A 21,524-nucleotide genomic window follows, 5' to 3' on the forward strand; every position below is an offset into this window, starting at 1 on the left:
TCAATATTTGGTTAACCTACGGGTGAACGTGGTGGCATCATCCCATTGCTCTATTAAGTATTTCCCCCATTTACTGGTGAGGATGAGTATTGGTTTTGTTTCTAATATGCTTACTGGTCCTTCATATTTTTATCAACTATTTTCTGGCTGCCTCCCAGAATTAACACTTAGGTATGAATTAGGAGATGTGACCTTCCACTCAGACTGAGAACTAATAAGAACTAGAGATTGCTGTCCAGCTTCCTTCTCTCTCCTCTTACACCACCCAAGTTACATGAACACTTCTCACACATCATCCCATCTTCCAAAATAGACGTTTTCTTGTCTAAGCATCTTGTTTTTAGTGCCCACTCACTGAATCAACTCCTTGAAATTTAAACACCCATCATAGCTCTTATCTGATATCAAGAGCTTGGTCTTCAAGGGGGCATAGGTTGGACACAACAGGGTCTACATGCAGGTCCATAGCTTTATTGACTACAATTCACTGGGCCTTAGATGTGTGAAATAGAAAATATCCTTGACAGTCAGTTGAAGGGTCAGGCACAAAGGTGATTCCTGAAAATGCCAAATAAAAAGGCTTCAGTCATTCGTTTAAAGATGACATTTCCTCAAGCATCCTGGCAGGCACATGAGGTCTCTTTGAATACTAGCCTTCTAGGCTGTAACCTCTCCATTGGGCCAGCAACCGAATGGCAGCTTTGGTAGAAATGGTAGGGGCAAGACACTGAGCCCACTGAGCATTGTTGCCATTATCTTTTCCCCTCAAACAGTCAATAATTTATATGGGTAGGTGTCGGGTTACTTGCCATTTGAAATATAGCCTGATTTTGAAACTGTGTGATGCAAGGGGGTTGTGGAAACTTCCTCTGTATTGTTCCCTCTTGCATGAAAATAGCTGCTGCTATGGATTCCTGGATTTGCATTGGACACAAATTCCCTCCACTTTTTTCTGGCTGTTGTGTAATGTTTCTTCCATCCAATTTAACACATATTTGGGGCCTATTATGTGACTTGTACATGCGGGATACATCTGTCTGCCCCAAGTTGTTCTATGATTGGGTCAAGCAGAAGCTTCCCTTGACTTCTCAGGCTTGAAGAACTAGAATACTTCTGGCAGTAACTGATGGTGACAATGTCTCTCTTGTACTAATGCTTACATACCCTATTACAGACCTATTGGCTTTGGAAAAAAGATCTGGTGTGCTGGTATTGGCCTTGGTCACATCTTCCACCTTTGTCTTTTGCTTCTCACATTGAAATATCTTATTTCTATTTTTTAACGTTTATTTATTTTTGAGAGAGACAGGGACGGAATGTGAGTGGGTTAGAGGCAGAGAGAGACAGAGACACAGAATCCAAAGCAGGCGCCAGGCTCTGAGCTGTCAGCACAGAGCCCAACGCAGGGCTCAAACCCACGAGCTGTGAGATCATGACCTGAGCCGAAGTTGGACAATCAACAGCCTGAGCCACACAGGCGCCCCTCACATTGAAATATCATAAGCACAATTAAAAAAAAAATCAATGTTCAAAATTGATGGTTCCCATAACACAAGAAGCAGCGAGTGTTGGTGACGATGTGGAGAACCTCTTGCCCTGTTGGTGGGAGTGCAAACTGCTACAGCCATTCTCGAAAACAGTATGGAGGTTTCTCAAAAAGTTGAAATAAGACCACCTGGGTGTCTCATTCAGTTAAACATTCAACTCTTGATTTCAGCTCAGGTCTTGATCTCATGTTTATGAGATCAAGCCCTGCATTGGGTTCCATGCTGACAGCACAGATCCTGCTTGAGATCCTCTCTCCCTCCCTCTCTCTCTGCCCCTCCCCCACTAACATGCATGCTCTCTCTCTCAAAATTAATAGTTTTAAAACGTTAAAAATAGAACTACTCTATCATTCAGCAATTGCAGTGCTAGGTATTTATCCAAAGAATACAAAAATACCAATTCAGAGGGATACATGCACCCCGATGTTTATAGCAGCATTGCCTACAGCAGCCAAATTATGGAAGGATCCCAAATGTCCATTGAATGATGAATGGATAAAGAAGATGTGGTATCTATATATTTATATTATGGAATATTACTCAGACATCAAAAAGAGTGCAATCTTGCCATTTGCAATGATGTGGATGGAACTAGAGTTTATTATGCTAAGTGAAATAAGTCAGTCAAATAAAGACAAATATCATATGATTTCACCATATGTGAATTTAGGAAACAAAACAGGTGAACATAGGGAAAAGGCGGGAGAAATAAAATAAGGTAAAAACAGCAAGGGAGGCAAACCCTGAGAGGACCTTAACTATAAAGAACAAAATGAGGGTTGTTGGAGGGGAGGTGGTTGGGGGGATGGGCTTAATGGGTGATGGACATCACTTGTGATGACAACTGAATATTATAAGTAGGTGATGAATCACTAACTTTTACTCCTAAAACCAATACTACACTATATGTTAGTTAAGTTGAATTTAAATAAAATCTTGGAGGAAAAAAGAAGCATTGACAAAGATGTGGAGAAATCAGAACCTTCAAACACTGCTGTTGGGGATGTAAAATGGTACAGCTACTTTGGAAAACATCCTGGAAATTTCTCAATAAGTTAAAAATGGAGTTGCCCTATGGCACAGCAATTTCACTCCTAGACACATACCCAAGAGAATTGAAAACATATATTCCCATGAAAACTTGTATAGAAATGTTCATAGTAGCATTATTCATAACTCCTACAATGTGGAAACAATCCAAATGTTTATCAACCAATGACCAGATGCATCAAAGTGGTATAACCACACAGTGGGATATTGTCTAGCCATACAAAGGCATGTAGTACTGTTACATGTGTGGATGAACTTCAAGAACATTGTGCTAAGTGAAAGAAGCCAAAGTCCACATATTGTATGATTCCATTTATATGAAATCTTCAGAACAGGAAAATCCAAGAGACATAAATAGATTTTTGGTTGCCAAGGAATGGAGGAGGGAGGAATTGAGATATGGGCTTTCTTCTCAGGATAATAATAATATTTTAGAATTAGTGGTGATAGTTGTGCAACATCAGGACTATATTAAAAGACACCGAGTTGTCCACTTTAAAATGGTCAGAATGATGGATTTTAAGTGCTGTGAATTTCATCTTAAAAAATAAAAAATTGAAAGCTTCAAAAATAAAAATAAAGGTAAATAGCCAAGAAAGGAACGTTCCAAACATAAAGAAAAACACTTCCCTGGTTTCCATATGATTAAAGTCATACAGTCTTGCAGATACTAAAACATAAGATAAAGTCTGTAACTTTCTGGAATGTCATGATGATTTATAACACTTTATGTGAAAAAATATATGTAACCCTGCACTGACTGTTCCTTTCTCAGAGAAGTTTCTTCTTTGTGAAGATTGTGTATCCTGGGAAGTTATCTTGGGATCAAATAAAAGTCTTCTCCATTCTCCCTAAATTTTTTTTTTGATATGAAATTTATTGTCAAATTGGTTTCCATACAACACCCAGTGCTCATCCCAACAGGTGCCCTCCTCAATGCCCATCACCCACTCTCCCCACCCTCCCACCCCCCATCAACCCTCAATTTATTCTCAGTCTCCCTAAAATTTTTTGAAAGTTTTGTTCACTTTGAATCAACATAGTCATTTTATAATGTTGTTCAACTCTCCTATTTCCTTATTGATCTTCTGTTTAGTTGTACTATCCATGATTGAAAGTGGGATATTGAAATCTCATACTGGGAAATATACCTTTGAATAAAAAAGTACATTTAGGGTAATGAGAGTTTAGTTTAATTTAGGGTAAGAAAGTTTAGGGTAATGAGTATGCTTTTCTTGGTGACCCTTTCCCCAAGTATTATCCTAAAATATTTTTGAGGAGAAGCAATACAATGACAACAAAGGTATACTCCCCCAGAATGGCTTCTTTGCAGTAGGAATGTGAATGTTGTGCTAGCTTCTTGCAGAATTCTTTCCTGATTCCTTAGCTGAAGGGAGTTTCTTTTCAGCTGAAGGGAGTTAGCTGAACTCCTTGGCAATTTATCTAGGACCTTCCTGATTCCATTAAATTGTTCCTTCATTGATCTCACCTCCCATAGGGATGTTTCAGCCCCATCTGAGGGTAAGAACTTTGTCTCATTCATCTTTATAACACCAGCTTCTAGCTCAGTGATTTTCCTTCTCTAGACTTTTGGTAACATTGCAGAGTAAATGTTAAGAAGAAATATATTGGTGTTATTTGCCCAAATAGTGGTTTTAAAAACGTATTATTTCACATGTGGTTTAGAGCATGGACTGTGTAGCTGGGATCAAGATGGCAGCATGGGAGGATCCTGAACTCACCTCCTCCCATGCACACAACAATTCAAGGGCTACATATGGTGCAATACCCTCTGAAAAGACCCTGAAAGATAGCTGAACAGTGTCTCTACAACAGAGGATAAAGGGGCCATATGGAAACAGGTAGGAGAGGCATAGACACAATCTCACTAGAAACCTCACCACAGGTGTGGTGACCCACAGTCAGAAGGATCTCATAATATAGAGGTTGTCCATGAGGAGTCAGGGGTTTGTGACCTACATCAGACACCCCAATTCATGGGAACTACACCACCAAGATGAGCCTCCAAACAGCTGGCTTTGAAAAAAATAGGACTTACTTCCTGAAGAACCATATAGCTATAAGGAAAAGAAAACCTGCTCTTACCAGGTTCACATATAGGCCCACACTCACCCAGGACTCAAGCCCAAAGCAGCAATTTGAAAGGTGCCCAGCCAGCAAAGGAGACTCATTTGTTAATCTTAAAGCTTCTGCCAGAGAGGCAGAAACTTGTAGAGACTTACTGTAGGGATGGAGACACTGGCAGGCACTCTTTTTGCATTCTCCTTCCGCCTTGTGGGTGCCAGTGCTTCTAGACGCCATGTTTGCAACCCTCACACACCCAGCCTACTAGCTCCGTGGGAGTGCCCTACGTAACACACCCCAGCTGCAGCTGGCCATACCAGCCACGTATGAGCACCCTGTCCCCATGGCCACAGCCATGGCCTGTTCTTCCACAGCCAGCCCCTTGGGCACCCCGCTTTGGTGGCCAGGGAGGATTGAATTCTTGGGCCCCATGGGTCTAAAACAATTGGAGAGATAGTGCTTGACAGGCTATCACCCCAAGGCACTGCACAAACACACTCCCAGTCTTTGTGGAAAAGGCCTATTTTCTTGCCCTGGAGCTTCAGCATGAGGGGCAGGCTTCAGGTTTGCCACTAGTCCAGAGGCTACAGAGGAGTTCCCAGAGAACATAAGCGGAAAGATGCCATATTAGCATCCTCCCTTTGCCTTGCCACAGTTCGGTGGTATCTCCCAGAAAGGAGCTTATATAAGGTATAAAGTCGCAATATTTGCTACTGTTGTTTAGGGGACACCCCCAGATCTCCTGTTATGGAAGTCAGCAGGGTTTACAATTGTGCACCCGTAAGACTGTATATATTCACATGCTTTAAAAGCTGCTGCCTGAGAATCTGGCTTACCATTAGCCTAAAACTATATGATCTCTGAGATCTTTCCATTTGGAACAGTAACAGGTTTTGGCACACCCTCAACAACTAGGATCGGTCAAGAGCAAATCAGGCTACGTGGGCAATTATAGAGGTCCAAGAAATAAGCAAAAGCCAGGGCAAAGATGCATGACAACTTTCATCTCCTACATAGCCACTCCTTCAAGACTGGGAGAGGTAGCTGTTTTACCTAATGCGTAGAAATAAGCACAGAGAGTCAAGCAAATGAGGGGACAGAGGAATATGTTCCAAAGAAAAGAACAAGAGAACACCTCAGAGTTTAATGAAATGGAGATAAGTAAACTACCTGATAAAGAGTTGAAAATAATGGTCATAAAGATGTTCACTGAACTTGGGAGAAGAATGGATGAACATAGTGGTCCATCTCCTTTCTAAGACATGGATCACTTTTCCCTTAGCGTAACTCAGTCCATTGGAACCTGGGAAAACTTTGAAAGTCTGAGTAGGCATGACAGTATGGTTTACTTCCTGTCTTTTATTCTTTGTGCCTCCCACACCTGGCATTCTTAGGGACATCTGCTCTTTGAATACTTTTTAGGGTTTTCCTTAATTAGAGTCCCTGTTAGTAGGCAAATGCAATAGACTAAGCCATTTGTGACAACTTACAATGGCAAAAAAAAAAAAATTATGGGAAAACACCAGAGAAGGAGTCCTTTCTTTGACTTTCATAGGAGCTTCCCAATTCCCCCCTCAAAAGAAAAGGAAAGAAAAGAAAAGAAAAGAAAAGAAAAGAAAAGAAAAGAAAAGTATGCCTGTATTCGTGGGAAGACAGCTGTCATGTACCATAGCAGACAAAAGGGACTGATATTAGGGGTTGGCTCCTTTCCAATATCCTTTTGTTCTCACTACTGGGAAGTGGCTCATGACTGAAGCATTTCCTGCTGGGGGTATTTATGTTGTGGAAGTGAGCCTCAAAGGCATGGATGGGATGCCCACAAGGAGTAGCTCTATCCTAACAGTATCCAAAATCTGATCCCGAGCTCATTTAGTGTGACCCTCAAGGACTCTCCAATACTGGGTGTAGAGGGTCCTTAGAGATGGTCCTTTATGGATAGGGAAGCTGAGACCTACCTAGATTGGGCAAGGTTTTCCTGCTCAGAGGCTTAGACTTCCTGGAGGTGATAAATGGCCTACAAGGTAGCTAAGCACTTTCTATGGATTATTTGCTTTTCATTAAGTCAAACTTAGGCCTGTTTATAGACCCCCAAACTATAGGAAGAATTTGGACATAGGATGGACATCCTTTTACCATCTCTCCATTCTGTGAATGATTGATAGTGGAATCCCATAGGAGCCTCTGACCCAGGAGTCTCTCTCCCATGTCTTACCCAATTGCATACAGGTCAGCCAGCTACAGTAAGTCTCTGGTGCTGGGGGCAGGAATACCATCAGTTGGTCCCCATGGCTGAGGGCCCATGTGTCAGAGAGGATGCTGGCCACCTTCTGGAAGAGATGAGTCATCCTTTCAAAGCTCCATTTGTCTTCTTCTCCATTGGCATTGACCTCCCTGAGTATGGGGTAAGGTCCCCTGAGTCCATTCTAGGCATGATGATATCCAAAATATTTGATATTAATCAGCATGAACATTGGATACAGGAGGCTCCTATTTGTTAGACACCACCCTTGAGTGGGTAGATCTTGAAGAAAGGCCAGGATGTCTGGGATATTGGGGTCCGTGAGTATGCCTCAACTGATAAGGAAATATTTTAATGTTTCAATGACTGGCATGACAGTACCAATGAGTTTCAAGTAATGCCAGTCCTGATTCTCAGAAAGAATCTCCCAAGAGTGCTCAACATTTGAAGTGGATAGGCTCTTCTGAAAAGATGACTTACCCAATTTGCTCTAAGTCAGTCGTATTGGGGACATGACTGAGAAAGGCTTGGGTGTCCTGTCCTGCTCAGGCTATCTTTTGAAAGCCACTTATAATTGCTTCAGTTTGGAGTGCAGAAGTTTTTGCCTCTTTCAGTCCTTGGAGGCACCAGTCACTCTACTCTCCACCAAACTGGATTGTTGTCTACAGGCAGAAAGAGCTCCCTTAGAAGAGCTGTATTCCCTTGCATAGATGCTGGCAGGCTGGCTGACCCTATCCTGAGATCTATTTGTGGCAAGTTGCTGGTGAAAGTGGCAAAATGTATCCAACACACACCAATATTCCAAATGTTTCTATTAATTTCTCCTTGAGTTTCAGGTTTTGATGGCATGCGATCTGCCATGAGAATGACTGTAGACAATAGCTTAGTGTTTTGTCACAACATAAAAAGAGTCACCAAACTTTCAGGCTTTAATATCTGTTCATCTCCACCTAATGCCTGCCCACCAAACTATCTACTTATTTTGGGTTCTAAACTATCAGCCACTCACTTCTAGTACCAAATTCTGTAAAAGTTTGGATACAGTTTGGGCTGCTCTAACAGGGGCTGTAAATAACTGTGGCTTCAACAAAATGTGTATTTCTCTTTCATGTAACAGTCTAGGTATAAGCTCGACACTGGAATGATTACCCTGTGGTGTCAAGTACCCAGGATTCAGTATTGTTGCTCTGTCATTCCTTACCTACAAGGTCAAAAATGACCAAGGACATCCGCTTTGTTGGCAACCAGCAGGGAAGGAAAATGGGGAGGGGAGAGCATACACTTTCTCCTAATGCCATTGCCCATAGCACACATCACTTCCATTTGCATTCTGTTGACCATAAGTTAAAATTTCATGGTAATTTATAGTCTTGTTGTACAAAATCGTGTAGCCAACTAAAACTCAGGAATTATCTCACTATGAGAAAGAAAGTGGGAATGGATGTCAGGTGGCAACAAACAGTATAGTTGATATCAAGTCAATAATCTTGACTCCACTCTTCACTTCCCACCCTCTCCTCAACATATGGTCATCTGAGTTCTGGCCTTCACCTCTCATTTGTATCATTCCCACCAAGGTCACCTTATCATAGCTCAATGAAAGCTGTTCTTGACCTTCTCAATCCCATTGTAGCATCTGATCCATTAGACCTCTCCCTCTCCCCTAAGCCCAATATCGAATCATCAAGACCTCTCAGGTCTATGTCTGGAAACAATTGCTGAATCTTCCCACTATTTCCATTCTCATGCAACTAACATAGGCCACCATCATCTCATGCACAGCCTTAAAATTGGCCTGTTTACTTTTACTACCTCCCACTTCCATTTCACGTCAATTCATTCTCCACCTCCGCTCAGAGTGATCTTTTAAAAATGAAAGCTCAGCAATCAGTCAGTGACTACTTAAAATTCTTTAATGGCTTCTCAGTACTTTCAGGAAAAAGCACAAAGTTCTTAACTGGTTTGCAAGGTCCTGCAGAAACAGGCTTTGTTATTTCTCCAGCTTCATCTCTTAAAATAAGCCTGCATTCTCTCCTCACCTTTTTGTTCCAGGCATATTGAAACAACATTTACATACCTATGTCCTAGGTCCTCTTGTATCTCTGCTGGCTGTCACTATGCTTCAGGCATTGTACGAAATTATTTCCACACATTGGAATTTTATTTATTTATCTCTTTATTTTGGTTTTTATTTATTTTTGATGAATAAAAATTTTCTGTATTTAAGAAGATGTACAATGTGATGTGCTGATATATGCATACATTGTGCAATGATAACCACAATCAAAGTAGTTAACATATCCATCACCACCATACCTACTTTTCTTTTCTCTGGTATTGTTAGAACACTTGAGATCTGTTCTCTTAGTAAATTTCAAGTATACAATATGGTACTATTAACTCCATCTCGGTGCTATACACTAGGTCTCTAGAACTTGTGCATCTTATAATGTAAAATTTGTACATTTTGATCAATATCTTCCTCTTTTGCCTATACCCCAGCCTCTGAGACCCTTCAACTCTGTCTCTACAAGTTTAACTTTTTTTTCAAATGAAGTTTCACATATGAGAGAGATCATACAACATCTGTCTTTTTGTGTCTGACTTATTTCACTCAGCATAACATCCTCCAGGTTCACTTATGTTGTCACAAATGGTAGAATTTCTTCCTTTTTTATGGCTGGATAATATTCCACTAAACGTATAAGCCATTTTTCTTAAGTTGTTTCCATATCTTGGCGACTGAATGATATTGCAATGAACATGGGAGTACAGATGTCTCATTGAGATAGTGATATATATCCAGAAGTGGGATTGGTGAATCATATGATATTTCTATTTTTAATTTTTTTAAAACCTCCAAACTGTTTTCCATAATGGCTGTACCAATTTATATTCCCGACAATAGTGTTCAAGGGTTCGATTTTCCTCCACATCCTTGCCCACATTTGTTATCTCTTGACTTTTGGAGAATAACCATCCTAATAAACAGGTGTGAAGTAATAGCTCATTGTGGTTTTGGTTTGCATTTCCCTGATAATTAGTGATGGTGAGCATCTTTTCATATACCTGTTAGCCTTTTGTACTCTTCTTTGGAAAAATGTCTATTCGTGTCCTTGCCCACTTTTTAACCATGTTATATGGTTTCTTTGCTATTGAGTTTGTGAAAATTATAAAAGGAAACTTTATTTAAAATGGAAGTGTTGAATTACTATATTGTATACTTGAAACGAATGGAAAGAAAATAAAAACTTAGAGAAAAAATAAAATAAAATGGAGTCAGGGGGCCAGAAGGGGGAAGCTCAGAGGCTCTACTATGTATCGTTTATTGCAGACCCACCAGAAGGAGACATACCTTGTAAACTGATACTACTTCAGCTACTGCTTTACTACCCCAGCAAGAGGAAGAAAGGTCTTTCTTCTCCCTGATGACAGCCCAGCCAATGAGAGACTGTCACAACTTAAGCAATGAAAAGCCACTCTACTTGGATCTCCTACTTTACTCCAATGGCTTTTAATATACCATAGCCCTCCTGACTTCTCCCTTTGTCTATAAAAGTGTTCCTCTCCTTTGTTCTCCAGACTTGCTATAGCTTATTTGTCCCGAGTGGCAGTTCTCTGCGATTGCTGAATACGCCAATTTTTTTTAACTGGTAACATAACTGGCAGTTTTATTTTTTAGATTAAACTATTCATATGAGCTTCTTATATAGTTTGGATATAAACCCTTTCTTGGATATGGTCTGCAAATATATTCTTGCATTCTGTAGGTTGCTTTTTTATTTTGTTGATGGTTTCCTTCCCTTTCCTTTCCTGTGCTTTTTAGTTTCATGTGGTCCCAATTGTTCATTTTTGCTTTTGTTGCTTATGCTTTCGGTGCCAAATTTCCTCTTTCATTTTTTCTAGAAGTGCGATGGTTTCAGTATTACATTTAAGTCTTTAAGCCATTTTAAGTAGATTTTTGTGTATCGTGTAAGGGAAGGGTTCACTTTCATTCTTTTGCACATGGATGTATAGGTTTCCCAACAGTATCTATTGAAGAGATAGACTGTCTCATATCCACCCATCTCTGGGGGTCACCTCTGGGGAGTCCCCTCTGTGGCAGCTCATTTCTGAGGTTCATAGACACCCACACTCACAGGGAAATAAACAGACACCACAAGCACAGAATCACACCAGACTCACCTGGGAACTCAGGTATGAGGCTTAGGGACAGACCCACACACAGACCCACACTGCAGACATGGCCAACGACACCCTGAGGAAAACACACACACACACACACACACACACACGCACACGCACACGCACACACGCACACACACAGATGCAATCAGGAAGACCCAAAGGGGCAGCAAATTCACATGCGTAACTAGTATACACACATACAAAACCCAGATATACATAGACACTCCCATATGGACACACATGTCCCCGAAAACGTACATAATGGGCAGGGGCTTTTGAAAAATGCGGTCACGCGGGGTGTCCATTGTGATCTATCAGGGGCTCAGGCCTCTGATTGGTGGAGAGAGGCTATACAGCATCCAGATTGCTATGACAACGCTCTAACAGGTGAAGACCTGGACGGAGAGGGATCTTTCTCTGCTCCATCTTTTCCTGACAGTTTACTTAACCGGCTCCTTGTGTCCTTCTCACCTAGTGATTTACTGATCTGTTGACCTACTAACCTTTCTAACGCTCTTCCCTCCCCTCTTGTCCTTGATCATTCCTGGTACTGTCCCTGACTCCCTTCTACTCCTGACACACCCCCCTCCCCAATCCCACCCCTATTTAAATCCCACCCCAACCTCAGTTACCACTCCGCCCCCTTTCCCACCCCCTCCCTTCCCCTCCCACCCCCACCTTCTCTCCACCTCCATCTGCACCTCCTCTCTGGCGCCCCAGCTCCCCCTGAAAGGACTAGGACATAATGGTTCAGAAGCTGTTTTTCTGTATCCTCTTACTTGGGTATCCCGGTTACCCAAACACGAATGTGAGTACACATCCTACATCAGTGGTTTCTTCCTTATTTATTTATTTATTTATTTATCCAGACTGTGGTTAAAAAACAGCTTTTCCCTAGAATCCTTGATGAGAACTCGGTTCTTTCTGAAAACCGAGGACCTCAGGGCCAAGGTTTCTCGACCAGCTTGTTCTGGCCACAACTGTCCACATGAAGCTGTGGATCCTGTCTGGGCCGCTTGGTACAAAAAGAGTAGCATTGACAGGATGGAAACCTGAGCTTCATAGTGTCAAGAAAGAAGGACCTGTGAAGATACTGAAAGCCACTGAGATCTTTGTCTTAAATAAGGGGCCTGTATGATGTTTGAATTATACCTCATTAAAACTGTTTCTAAAAATGTCAGAAACATTTAATAGGCACTATTTAATAGTATTAATAGTATTTCATAGTATTAGACTGGCTCCTGGAAGTGCTGTCAAGATCCTGCTCCAAGCTTTGTAAGTTTACAGTCCATCTTATATGTAGTTTGTTTTCCTATCAGCGCATTGTTCATATTTGTGAAGTTTGGTAGCCCCTGGAACAGTGGTATCTGAAGCATTGGTGTTGGTAGTAGAGAGTTAAAAAGTGAAATGTCCTTTGTGCTCTGTGCTTTCTGGTTTGTTCGCTTTTACGATCTTGTGAATCAGCCCTCTCCCTCTGGTCTTGGGGCTGCTGCCAAGAATTGTGTGTCCAAACAGGTTGATTAGAAGCTCAACATCAATGAAGTGGCCTCACCCTGCTTGGACATTTATAATAGGAAAATCACTATGAGTGATGTGATCAGGAAGTGAATGAATTCTTGTCCTTTCTTTAGCCAAATATGTGCAGAGGGTCGATTTACTCAAACCCAGAAAGGTCTCGAATGTCCTTACAATTGTCCAACTATAAAGAAATACCTGGTTCCCAGGGTGAATGTTTCATTCTATCATTAAGAAGAAAAACCTGTACTCCCAGGAGCCTGAGACAGAGAGACAGGGAACACCCATAGAGAGAAGTAGATTTCTTTAGATTAGCATGCACCAGATTCTTAGAGAGGGATCTTCAAAGTCCCAAGTCAGGAGCAACCTAAATTGAGACAGAATCCTCCTACATGAATACCTCCAGTCAAAACAGAATCTATTCTATTTCTTTTGAGTCTATGAAGGAGGAAATTTCTCGGTTCTGTTTATTGGAGATTCCCCCCTCTACCTAGAATGCATCTCACAGGTCAGTTCAGCTCTCTCTCCCTCCCTCATCTCTGACTTCGTCCATAAACTAACTTGTCTTGCATTTCCCACCTCCACCTAGTCATGGCCATCGTCTGTGAGAACCTGGCGTTATTGACCCCATTGGATCTAATCTGATATCAGCTTCCATATACCCGCCAGAGGTATCAAGAGTGCCCAGGACTTAGAATGTTTACCATTGGTGTCAAGATGGCCTCTGTCTTTGGTGCGTTTGATCCCCATGATCAATCATTGAGCGGACATCTCCTGCTTTCTTTTAGACAGTGGCCACTCAAAGACAGTGTACATTTCCCACCAGCACACATTTTAGTGACCTTAGTTCTGAGAGCTGAAGATACAAATGGTACACATTTTGGAGGCTGCTTTCTAGAGAGATTTATTGGCACAAAATTAAAGTTTGGTATGTGAATTAGTATGAATTGCATTGTATTGAGTATATTTCTCCTAAAATACTGGTAAGCCTAGTTTTAGTAAAATGATATGTGTTCTGTTGTTTTGGTGACCATATTCAGGACTTTTGTATTCTTTTAGAAAGTAATTTTCATAGTAGCTATTGATTGATTTAGGTTCAACACTATGAAATAGGAACTTGACTTTATTGTATTGGCTATTTGGAGATGTGTGTTCAAATAACTTAAAATCTCATAGATTTCATCAAAATAGACAAGATCACCTGATTATGCAAATCTTTATTTACTTCAGAAATCTGACAACCTGAGCTGTGATTCAGATTCAAAGTAAACATTGAAAGCAAAATCTCATGAGGCACCTGGATAGCTCAGTTAAGCATCTAACTCTTGATTCTGGCTCAGGTCATGATCTCATAGTTTGTGAGTTTGAGCCCAGCATCAGGCTGTGTGCTAACACCGTGGAGACTGCTTTGGATTCTCTGCCTCCCTCTCTCTCTGTTCTTCCCCCACTCTTTTTCTCTTTCAAAAATAAACATTAGAAAAAAGAAAACCTCCGTGTTTTTAGAAACTAAGCAGTAATGTAGAATTTATTTTTGCTGGAATAATCCCATATTATTATAATAACAGCTTCCCATCTCTCTCAGTCATATCCATATCTGTAAACATCTGGCTCTATAACAATCTCATTTGAACCTCTAGTACATTTTCATTGTTACTTCCTCCCATCCTTCTATGAACTTTGGTGTAATTTTGGAAATGTTCCAAAGTATTTTATCCAGGTACTTCATGAATGTACAACAGAAGTCATTTACTTCTTGTCTACTAAAAGTTTGCATTTATTTTTTTATTTTGGTTTTTTTTTTCAATTTTAAGTTGGCTGATAAATTCTTAAGTTCTGCTAACTATTTAAAAATTGTTCCAGTGTGTTTGTCAGCACTATAGAATTTTTAAGATGGCCTATTAGATTTCCCAACAGCTGCATTGTGGTATAACTTATGTATAATAACAAGACCTTTGTAAAGATTACAGTTTGTTGATATGTGATATAGGTAAGAAGCAATGAAGCCATCGCCATAGTAAGTAACCACAGTCATCACTCCCACAAGTTTGCCCCTGCTCCTTTGTAAGCCTTGTTTCCGCCCTGTCCTTCATGAGGAGGCATTGGAGAGATGTGCTTATAACCTCCTGGAGGCTGGTTGAAGGTTTATAAAGATGATTCCTTGTAACAGATATTATAAATGTCTTTGATATTCCTCATTGTCTCAAATATTATTTCAGCTTGTCCATATTTTGGCAGGCCATTTCCCTTTTGGCGCTCGTGTATTTGGGATTCTGTGGAAGCTTACCATTATTACTGCCACCCTTGCAATTTGTGCATGTCTGGTTTACCTCTGGAGAGTTGTCCTTGCTGTGAGTATACTAAAGTACCTTATAGATAGGCTTGTAATCATAAGTAAGCAGAATTTTTTTTTTTGGTAAGCACAAATTTTTAACTAGACCTATTGTAAGCATTCAGTACTTCAAATTTCCCTTTAAGCACTGCGTTCATTGCAGCCACAAATTGTAATAATTCCAATGTTCATTATCATGTAGTTGGAAATATTTTTAAAATTCTGTGAATTGTCTTCTTTAACCCACTTCTTTTACAATATCTCTATTCTGTCTCTATTCTCCATCTTCTATTAGAATATCTCTAATATTTTTTTGTAGTTTTCCACCTGTCTTTCTGTTATTGATGTCTAGCTTGCATTTGTGTTCTGAGAACATATTGTCTATGATTTTGTTGACTTTAAGTTAAGATGTATTTTCTGACCCTGAATATGGTCCATGTCAGTGAATGTTCTATGTGAGTTTGAGAAGAATGTGTAGTTGTCTATTGTTGAAGTGTTCTACAGATGGTAATGCCATCCAGGTGATTGATGATGCAGTTCAGTCCAACTGTGTTCTTAAATTTGAATGTCTGTGTGCTCAACCTGTCATGAATGATAGAGGGTATTGAATTCTTTCAGCCAAAATAATGTGTATGTCTGTTTCTCCTAGCAGTTGTGTCAGTTTTTGCCTCATGTATTTTGACACTCTGTTGTTAATGCATGCACATTAAGGATTATGTTTCCCTGGAGAATTAAGCCTTTATTATTGACCTCAGTATGTCCGATAATTTTCCTTACTTTGTAGAACGTTTTGAAAGATAATTTCAGTGGCCACAGAATTCTCGGTGATGGGTTCTTTTCTTTTAACACTATAAACATTTCATTCTTCTTGATTGCATGGTTTCTGAATTCTGAGTATTTTTTTTTCCTGGTTTTTCTTGGGTACGGTGTTATTTCTCCCTTCTCCCTGTAACTCCAGCTCTCAACACTTCCCCTTACCTTCTTCCAAATTGTTTGTTTTCAGTTTTCTGTTGATTGAATAGTATATGTCTAGCGGTAGTTTTTTTGTTGTAGTTGTTGTGGTGGTGTTTTTTTTTGGGGGGGGGGTATTTATCCTGCTTGGAATTCTTTTAGTTTCCTGGATCTGTGGTTTGCGACTATCATTAATTTTGGAAAATTCTCATGGTCATGTTCACTTCAAATGTGTCTTCTTTTCACTTCTTCGCCAGGTATTCTCATTCTGTGTATGTTACACCTTTTGTAATTGTCCCACTGGTCTTGGATGTTCTGTGTTGTATTTTTAATTATTTTCTTTGTGTTTCTGTTTCAGATGTTTCTACTCGATATTTCCTTCTGCTTGTTGAGTCTTTCCTCAGCTATATTGTGTGTGTTAATATATCCACAAAGGCATTTCTTGTTTCTGTTATGGTGTTTTTGATTTCTAGAACCAAAATCTCTTGGATCCTAGAGTTATCATCTCTGTGCTCACACTCACCACCTCTTCTTGCATACTGACCACTTTTCCCACTAGAGTTATTCTCCTATTAATCAGAGCAGTTTTAAATTCCCAGCCTGATTATCCCAACATCTCTGCCATAGGAAATATGAGTCTAATGCTTGCAATCTGTGTTCAAAATATGTGGCTTTTCCTTTTAGGGTACCTTGTAAGTGTTTCTGAGAGCTGGGAGTCACATCCTTGTTTAAAGAAACTGAGGTGAATAGGCCTTGAGTGTGAAGTTTTGTCTTTACCTGGCTAGGTTTTAGGCTGAGTTTACTCCCCTGTGAGACAGGAAGGAGGAAGAGCACTGTAGTTGAGTATTTCCCTTCATCTGCATTGCTTGTGTTTAGGATAACCCCCATTAGGTTTTGGAGAAATAGGTTCTCTTGAGGGCAGGCCTTCTAAGGAAGAACAGAATACCACGAGTTTATGTCTAAATGGCTGTTTTTCCTCTTTTCCTGCCAATTTAGAAATCTTTCCCCTCATAAGGAAAATATAAATATTATGTATTTGTAAGTCCATCTCTCTTTACATTTCCCCTGCTTAGGAAAGGAAACATGTGATGTTAAAGGACTATCCATGGTTTTCTATTTGCCCTCCATAGATACACTTTCCTAGAACAACATTATTATGACTTTCTTTTTGATAACACATTGATATTCCAATATCCTGGCAAGATGTAGGGGCTAGCTTCAGCCCCATTTAAAACTTTTGAGTAGGGATATGCATTCTAGGAGTCAGGAAAATGTGTCTTTACCTTTTGTTAAAGTAGAGTCTGGCCTAGATTTTACTGAGCTATAATTCACCAGGGGATGACTCGGGTCTGGGTGGTATTGGATCCCCAAGACCAGGTTCTTGAGTCTTAGTGTCCTAGGAATGAACACTGAACTCAAGGGAAACAAAGCAGGTAGAGTTTATTAGAGATAGCTCGTATACAATGGAGCCAACAAGAAAGAGGCATATCGCTCCCTAAAGGGGTACTGTGCCAGGCTGATAGAGGCACTTTTCCAAAGAGTGAGGGGCTGGGAGTGGGGAAGCATCCTTTAGTCCCACAGTCATTATCTTGCGGCTGTTACTTTTCAGTAGACACAAGACCATCACAGGATGGTTTTCCATGGTTGACATTCTTTTAGGGCTCCTAGAAAACAGAAATACTTGTGCAGTCAGGCTTTACATTATTACTTCTAATTTTGCCCAGACAACCATTACTCCCTAATACCTGTGATCTCTCTTTTGTTCACGTTTCCAGGAGGTATGGAAGCTTTTAACCCTTGCCTCAGACCACTGCCTCTACATGAGTGAAGTTCCTTTTGTTTTTCTTATACCTTCTTACGGGGAACACTTTTTCCTTTTTTTTTTTTTTTTTTTTTGAAATGTTAGCCACCTTTTCTTTTGTTGCCTGTGCTTTTTCTCTAGTCATGTTCCACTCTCTTTCTCATTTGATGACTTTTTTTTTGGAAGACCCTCTGCTTTTAGTGATCTAGGAAAATCATAGCACCTGACATGTTGTAATTGTTTATTGATTCAGAGAGCAGCCAACTCTACCATTTCAGAAAGCTTTCTAGAGAATGAAAGAGGCATATCTTACTACAAAGGTTTTCCTTTTCTTTCCTCTTCCCTTCCTTCCTCCTTCACTTCCCTTCCCTTCCCTCCCCTCCATTTCCTCCCCCCCCCTTCCCCCCCCCCGGGTCTCTTTCTTTATTTCTCTCTCCCTTTCTCTCTGTCTCTCTTTCTTTCTTTTGGACTTTCAAATGATCCTAGGTTCTGGATTTCAGTGTGGATATTGGGTTTGACTACAAGAGAAAAAAATCAGACAAATATTTTATTTATATATTTTTAAAACTGTCTGCATTATGCACTGACAAAATGCATTATGCACTGCATTATGCACTGACGTTGATGTTTATGGAATAGAATGTAAATCTATCTTTTAGTGAAAATACACCATGAATCTTTATGCTTTTATCAGAAATGGTTTATAAAGAATCATGAACTAAATATGAAATTCTAATTTTTGCTTATATTTAATATTATGAATTCATTATGCTGAACAAAATGATCATTGTAATTTCATTGGTTTACATTTAATATTTTATCAGAAAGAATACGTTTTTACTAATAATATGTTTGACCTCAAACTTATTTTGTTTCTTCCTCTCTCAGATAGAGCCTCAAGTATATCAAGGTAAGATTTAAGGTTTTAGTATTCTTTGTAAGTTTTTTTCAGTACTGGTGTTTGATGTGGGTTTTAATTTTTTAACTAGGGATAAATATGGTGACTTCTGATGTCTAATTGACTTGTTAACTCTTGAAAATCTTTCTCTTCCCTGTTTGGAGGCTAAGTGACAATGTGGAGGGATTTGGCATCTCTTAAGAGACCAGGGGAGGAAAACATCATAGGAGGAAGGAGAACAGGATGAGGGTAATTTTGCATAGGAATGGTTAGGAAACAAGTGATGATATGAGTCTGAGGTTTGCAGTGAGTACTTTGCCATGACATGGCTCTTGGTGAAATGTGAAGATGAGAAAACCCTCTTTGAGTCTATCAAGTGGCCTAAGCTTAGAGAAGAAGCCAGATATTGCCAGGTAGGGTGTGTGTCACAAGAGAGGTTTGAACCATGGTTTTGAGTCTGAGGTGGAGGGAGCCATTCATGCCAGGGGAGAATGAGAAGTGAACGTGATGCAAATGGGGGTAATGTATTCTGCATGGGCCCTATAGACTGTGGTGATTCTGTGGCACTGTGTGTTGAGAGCCAGGGTGGCTGCCTGACACTTAGTAAGCCCTCAAAGGCTGGTGCTCATCACTGTGAATGCAGCAGTGGTCGCGGTGAGAAGAGGGAACTCAGGGCATGAGAGCTCTCACACTGGGCCACTAGAAGAGAAGTTTGCACTTTGAGCTTGTTAGAGGAGTCAGTGTTCTAGAGCTTACACGTATAGTGATCTCAGTGAAATAAGGTTCCTTGGGTTTAAAATGCTACTAAAACTTGCTTTCTTCAGGCACAATAAGAAAGCAAATAAGTTAGTTACACCCACGTGTCAGATAATGTGTCTCTGCTGCTAATACAGTGGGATTATTCGATGTCACCAGTTTGGTAACAACCTTAGAAATTGTTTTATCTCTTTTTAGTTAATTTACAGCAAATAACTGAAAAGATCAACACAGTGAAGAAAGAAAACAGAGAGCTGGCTGAAGCAATATCCATTTGGGAACTGAAGGTAGTATTGCCCTTTCAAATATTTTTTTTGTGATTTTATTTCAGTTATTTCACCTCTGGTAGTTCATCCTACTGACCTAGTTCATGTGTTGTAGAAACATTCCCAATTCAAGACAAGCTTCACAAATGTAAAGAACTACCTCTATATTTGTGAAAGGAATCACACATTAGAGATAGGTTTATCTACATGATGCTATTTTTGAATTCTGATTCCTTTTTCATATGTTTTATATATAGATCAATGAATCAAAGATACGTCTTCAAGAAGCTGAGAGAAGAAGTAACATTCACTCCGCTGAAGCTCTTAAATTGAAAGTAAGAATCCCATGGGGTGCCCAGGTGGCTCAGTCAGTTGAGAATCCGACTTTGGCTCAGGTCATGATCTCACAGTTCGTGAGTTTGAGCCCTGTGTGGGACTCTGTGCTGGCAGCTGGAGCCTTGAGCCTGCTTCTCTCTCTCTCTCTGTGTCTCCCTCTCTCTGCCCCTTCCCCGCTCATGTTCTGTCTCTTTCTGTCTCTCAAACATGAATACACGTTAAAAAATAAAAATAAAAAAAAAAAGAAAGTAAGAATCCCTTCTTTGCCTGGATTGCATTCTAAAAACACAAGTAAAATAATGAATTATTATTACTCATTCAACATGTTTTGTTGAAGGAGCACATCAAAAAAAGTTGAGCACTTTACTTAAAATTTAAATGACACCCTTCAAAGTGCACCTGCTACCTTGCAATCAGAGAGAGAGAGGAATGTCAAGAATCCGGAAGTGATGAGTTGGCTGCTGAGTTTTACTGTAACTTGGCTTTGGAGGCTTTTTGTTCATTGGGTGAGGTGAGCACAGCATATTCTTTTGCTGTTTACCACAGTAGAGAGTGGGCCTCTGGGAACCAAACCTCCATCCTCACAAGGACCTGCAATTTCACTTAGGACCACCCCGAGGAGTTTTGCTCTTTCAAGGACTAGCAAGTGTCTTTTATTTTCATAGCTGGGTAATTACCACCTCATTCAGCCCTGCCCTCCCAACATATGGAGAAAACCCCCAAGACAGTTGAGAGATGAAGGGCACTAGCCAATTTGTATACTGCCCTCCTCCCTTAATGCTGAACAATGTTCAGTGTGAATATTCCCCTAAGAAAGCCATTTGTGAGCTCTTTGACTTGAACTATATTCCATGTTCTTTGCCTTCTCATTGTTATATTTATGCTTTGGGATCTTTCTTTGTTGCCATGCATAGTCCTGCTGTGTTAGGTACACTCACATTGTTATGCGGTCAGTATTTCTTGAATGTCTTTTTTTCATATCTGTCTTAAAGTCACAAGATGCAAACAGTCAATTTGAGGATCCAGAACTGAGAGCCGTGATGTCCAATAACTGTGAACTGGAAGGTATGTTGTCTGTTGGGGAGAAATGCCCATATGGTGGCAATGAGTTTGCTTTGGGAAGGGAAGGAATAGCTTCCTGCCTTCGTGGTACTTGCCCTTTTCCTGTCACCCCAAAACCAAGTCTCATGTCATGTGCACACCCAAAAATAAAATTCATTTCTTGACAGAAAGTAAAAAGGCCCTGGAGGACAAGTGTAATGCATTGAGGTCTGCGAAAGCAGCCAAGGAAGCCAAAGTCAGACAGTTGAAGGAGAAAGCAGGCATCCTTGAAGAATTCTATGAAGAAAGAAAAGTGGCTATAGAAAAGTAAGATGTTCATGTGATAAGAGTCCCAAGTACTGTTGTATGAAGGCATGTGGTGGCCAGTATAGGTAAATGTATCTCTTTTAGAATTGGATCCAGAGTATTTTTGCCAAATGCATTCAGTAGAATTGTGCCTGCCCTTCCTACCTTGCTTTCTGTAACCTGCATTTTCCTTTCTGTCCTTAGTGCTTGCCACAC

General features: G+C 40.2%; 1 protein-coding gene across 3 annotated transcripts in view; it reads left to right on the forward strand.

Annotated features, from left to right (window-relative positions):
- Nucleotides 1-21,524, forward strand: part of LOC125154854 (transport and Golgi organization protein 1 homolog) — a 50,092-nt gene that overhangs the window by 18,935 nt on the left and 9,633 nt on the right. Inside the window, exons 1-7 of one of the 3 annotated variants that reach the window (XM_047839572.1) lie at nucleotides 11,506-11,917; nucleotides 14,841-14,972; nucleotides 18,594-18,615; nucleotides 19,558-19,646; nucleotides 19,883-19,960; nucleotides 20,954-21,026; nucleotides 21,191-21,329. In XM_047839572.1, the coding sequence (XP_047695528.1) occupies nucleotides 11,855-11,917; nucleotides 14,841-14,972; nucleotides 18,594-18,615; nucleotides 19,558-19,646; nucleotides 19,883-19,960; nucleotides 20,954-21,026; nucleotides 21,191-21,329 (596 nt within the window). In that variant the 5' untranslated portion in view covers nucleotides 11,506-11,854. Of the gene's footprint in view, nucleotides 1-11,505; nucleotides 11,918-14,840; nucleotides 14,973-18,593; nucleotides 18,616-19,557; nucleotides 19,647-19,882; nucleotides 19,961-20,953; nucleotides 21,027-21,190; nucleotides 21,330-21,524 lie in introns of those variants that run through there. The other 2 variants (XM_047839571.1, XM_047839573.1) reach the window with 2 other exon arrangements.

The sequence above is a fragment of the Prionailurus viverrinus genome, chromosome E3 (assembly GCF_022837055.1).
Source record: "Prionailurus viverrinus isolate Anna chromosome E3, UM_Priviv_1.0, whole genome shotgun sequence".
Lineage (NCBI taxonomy): Eukaryota > Metazoa > Chordata > Mammalia > Carnivora > Felidae > Prionailurus > Prionailurus viverrinus.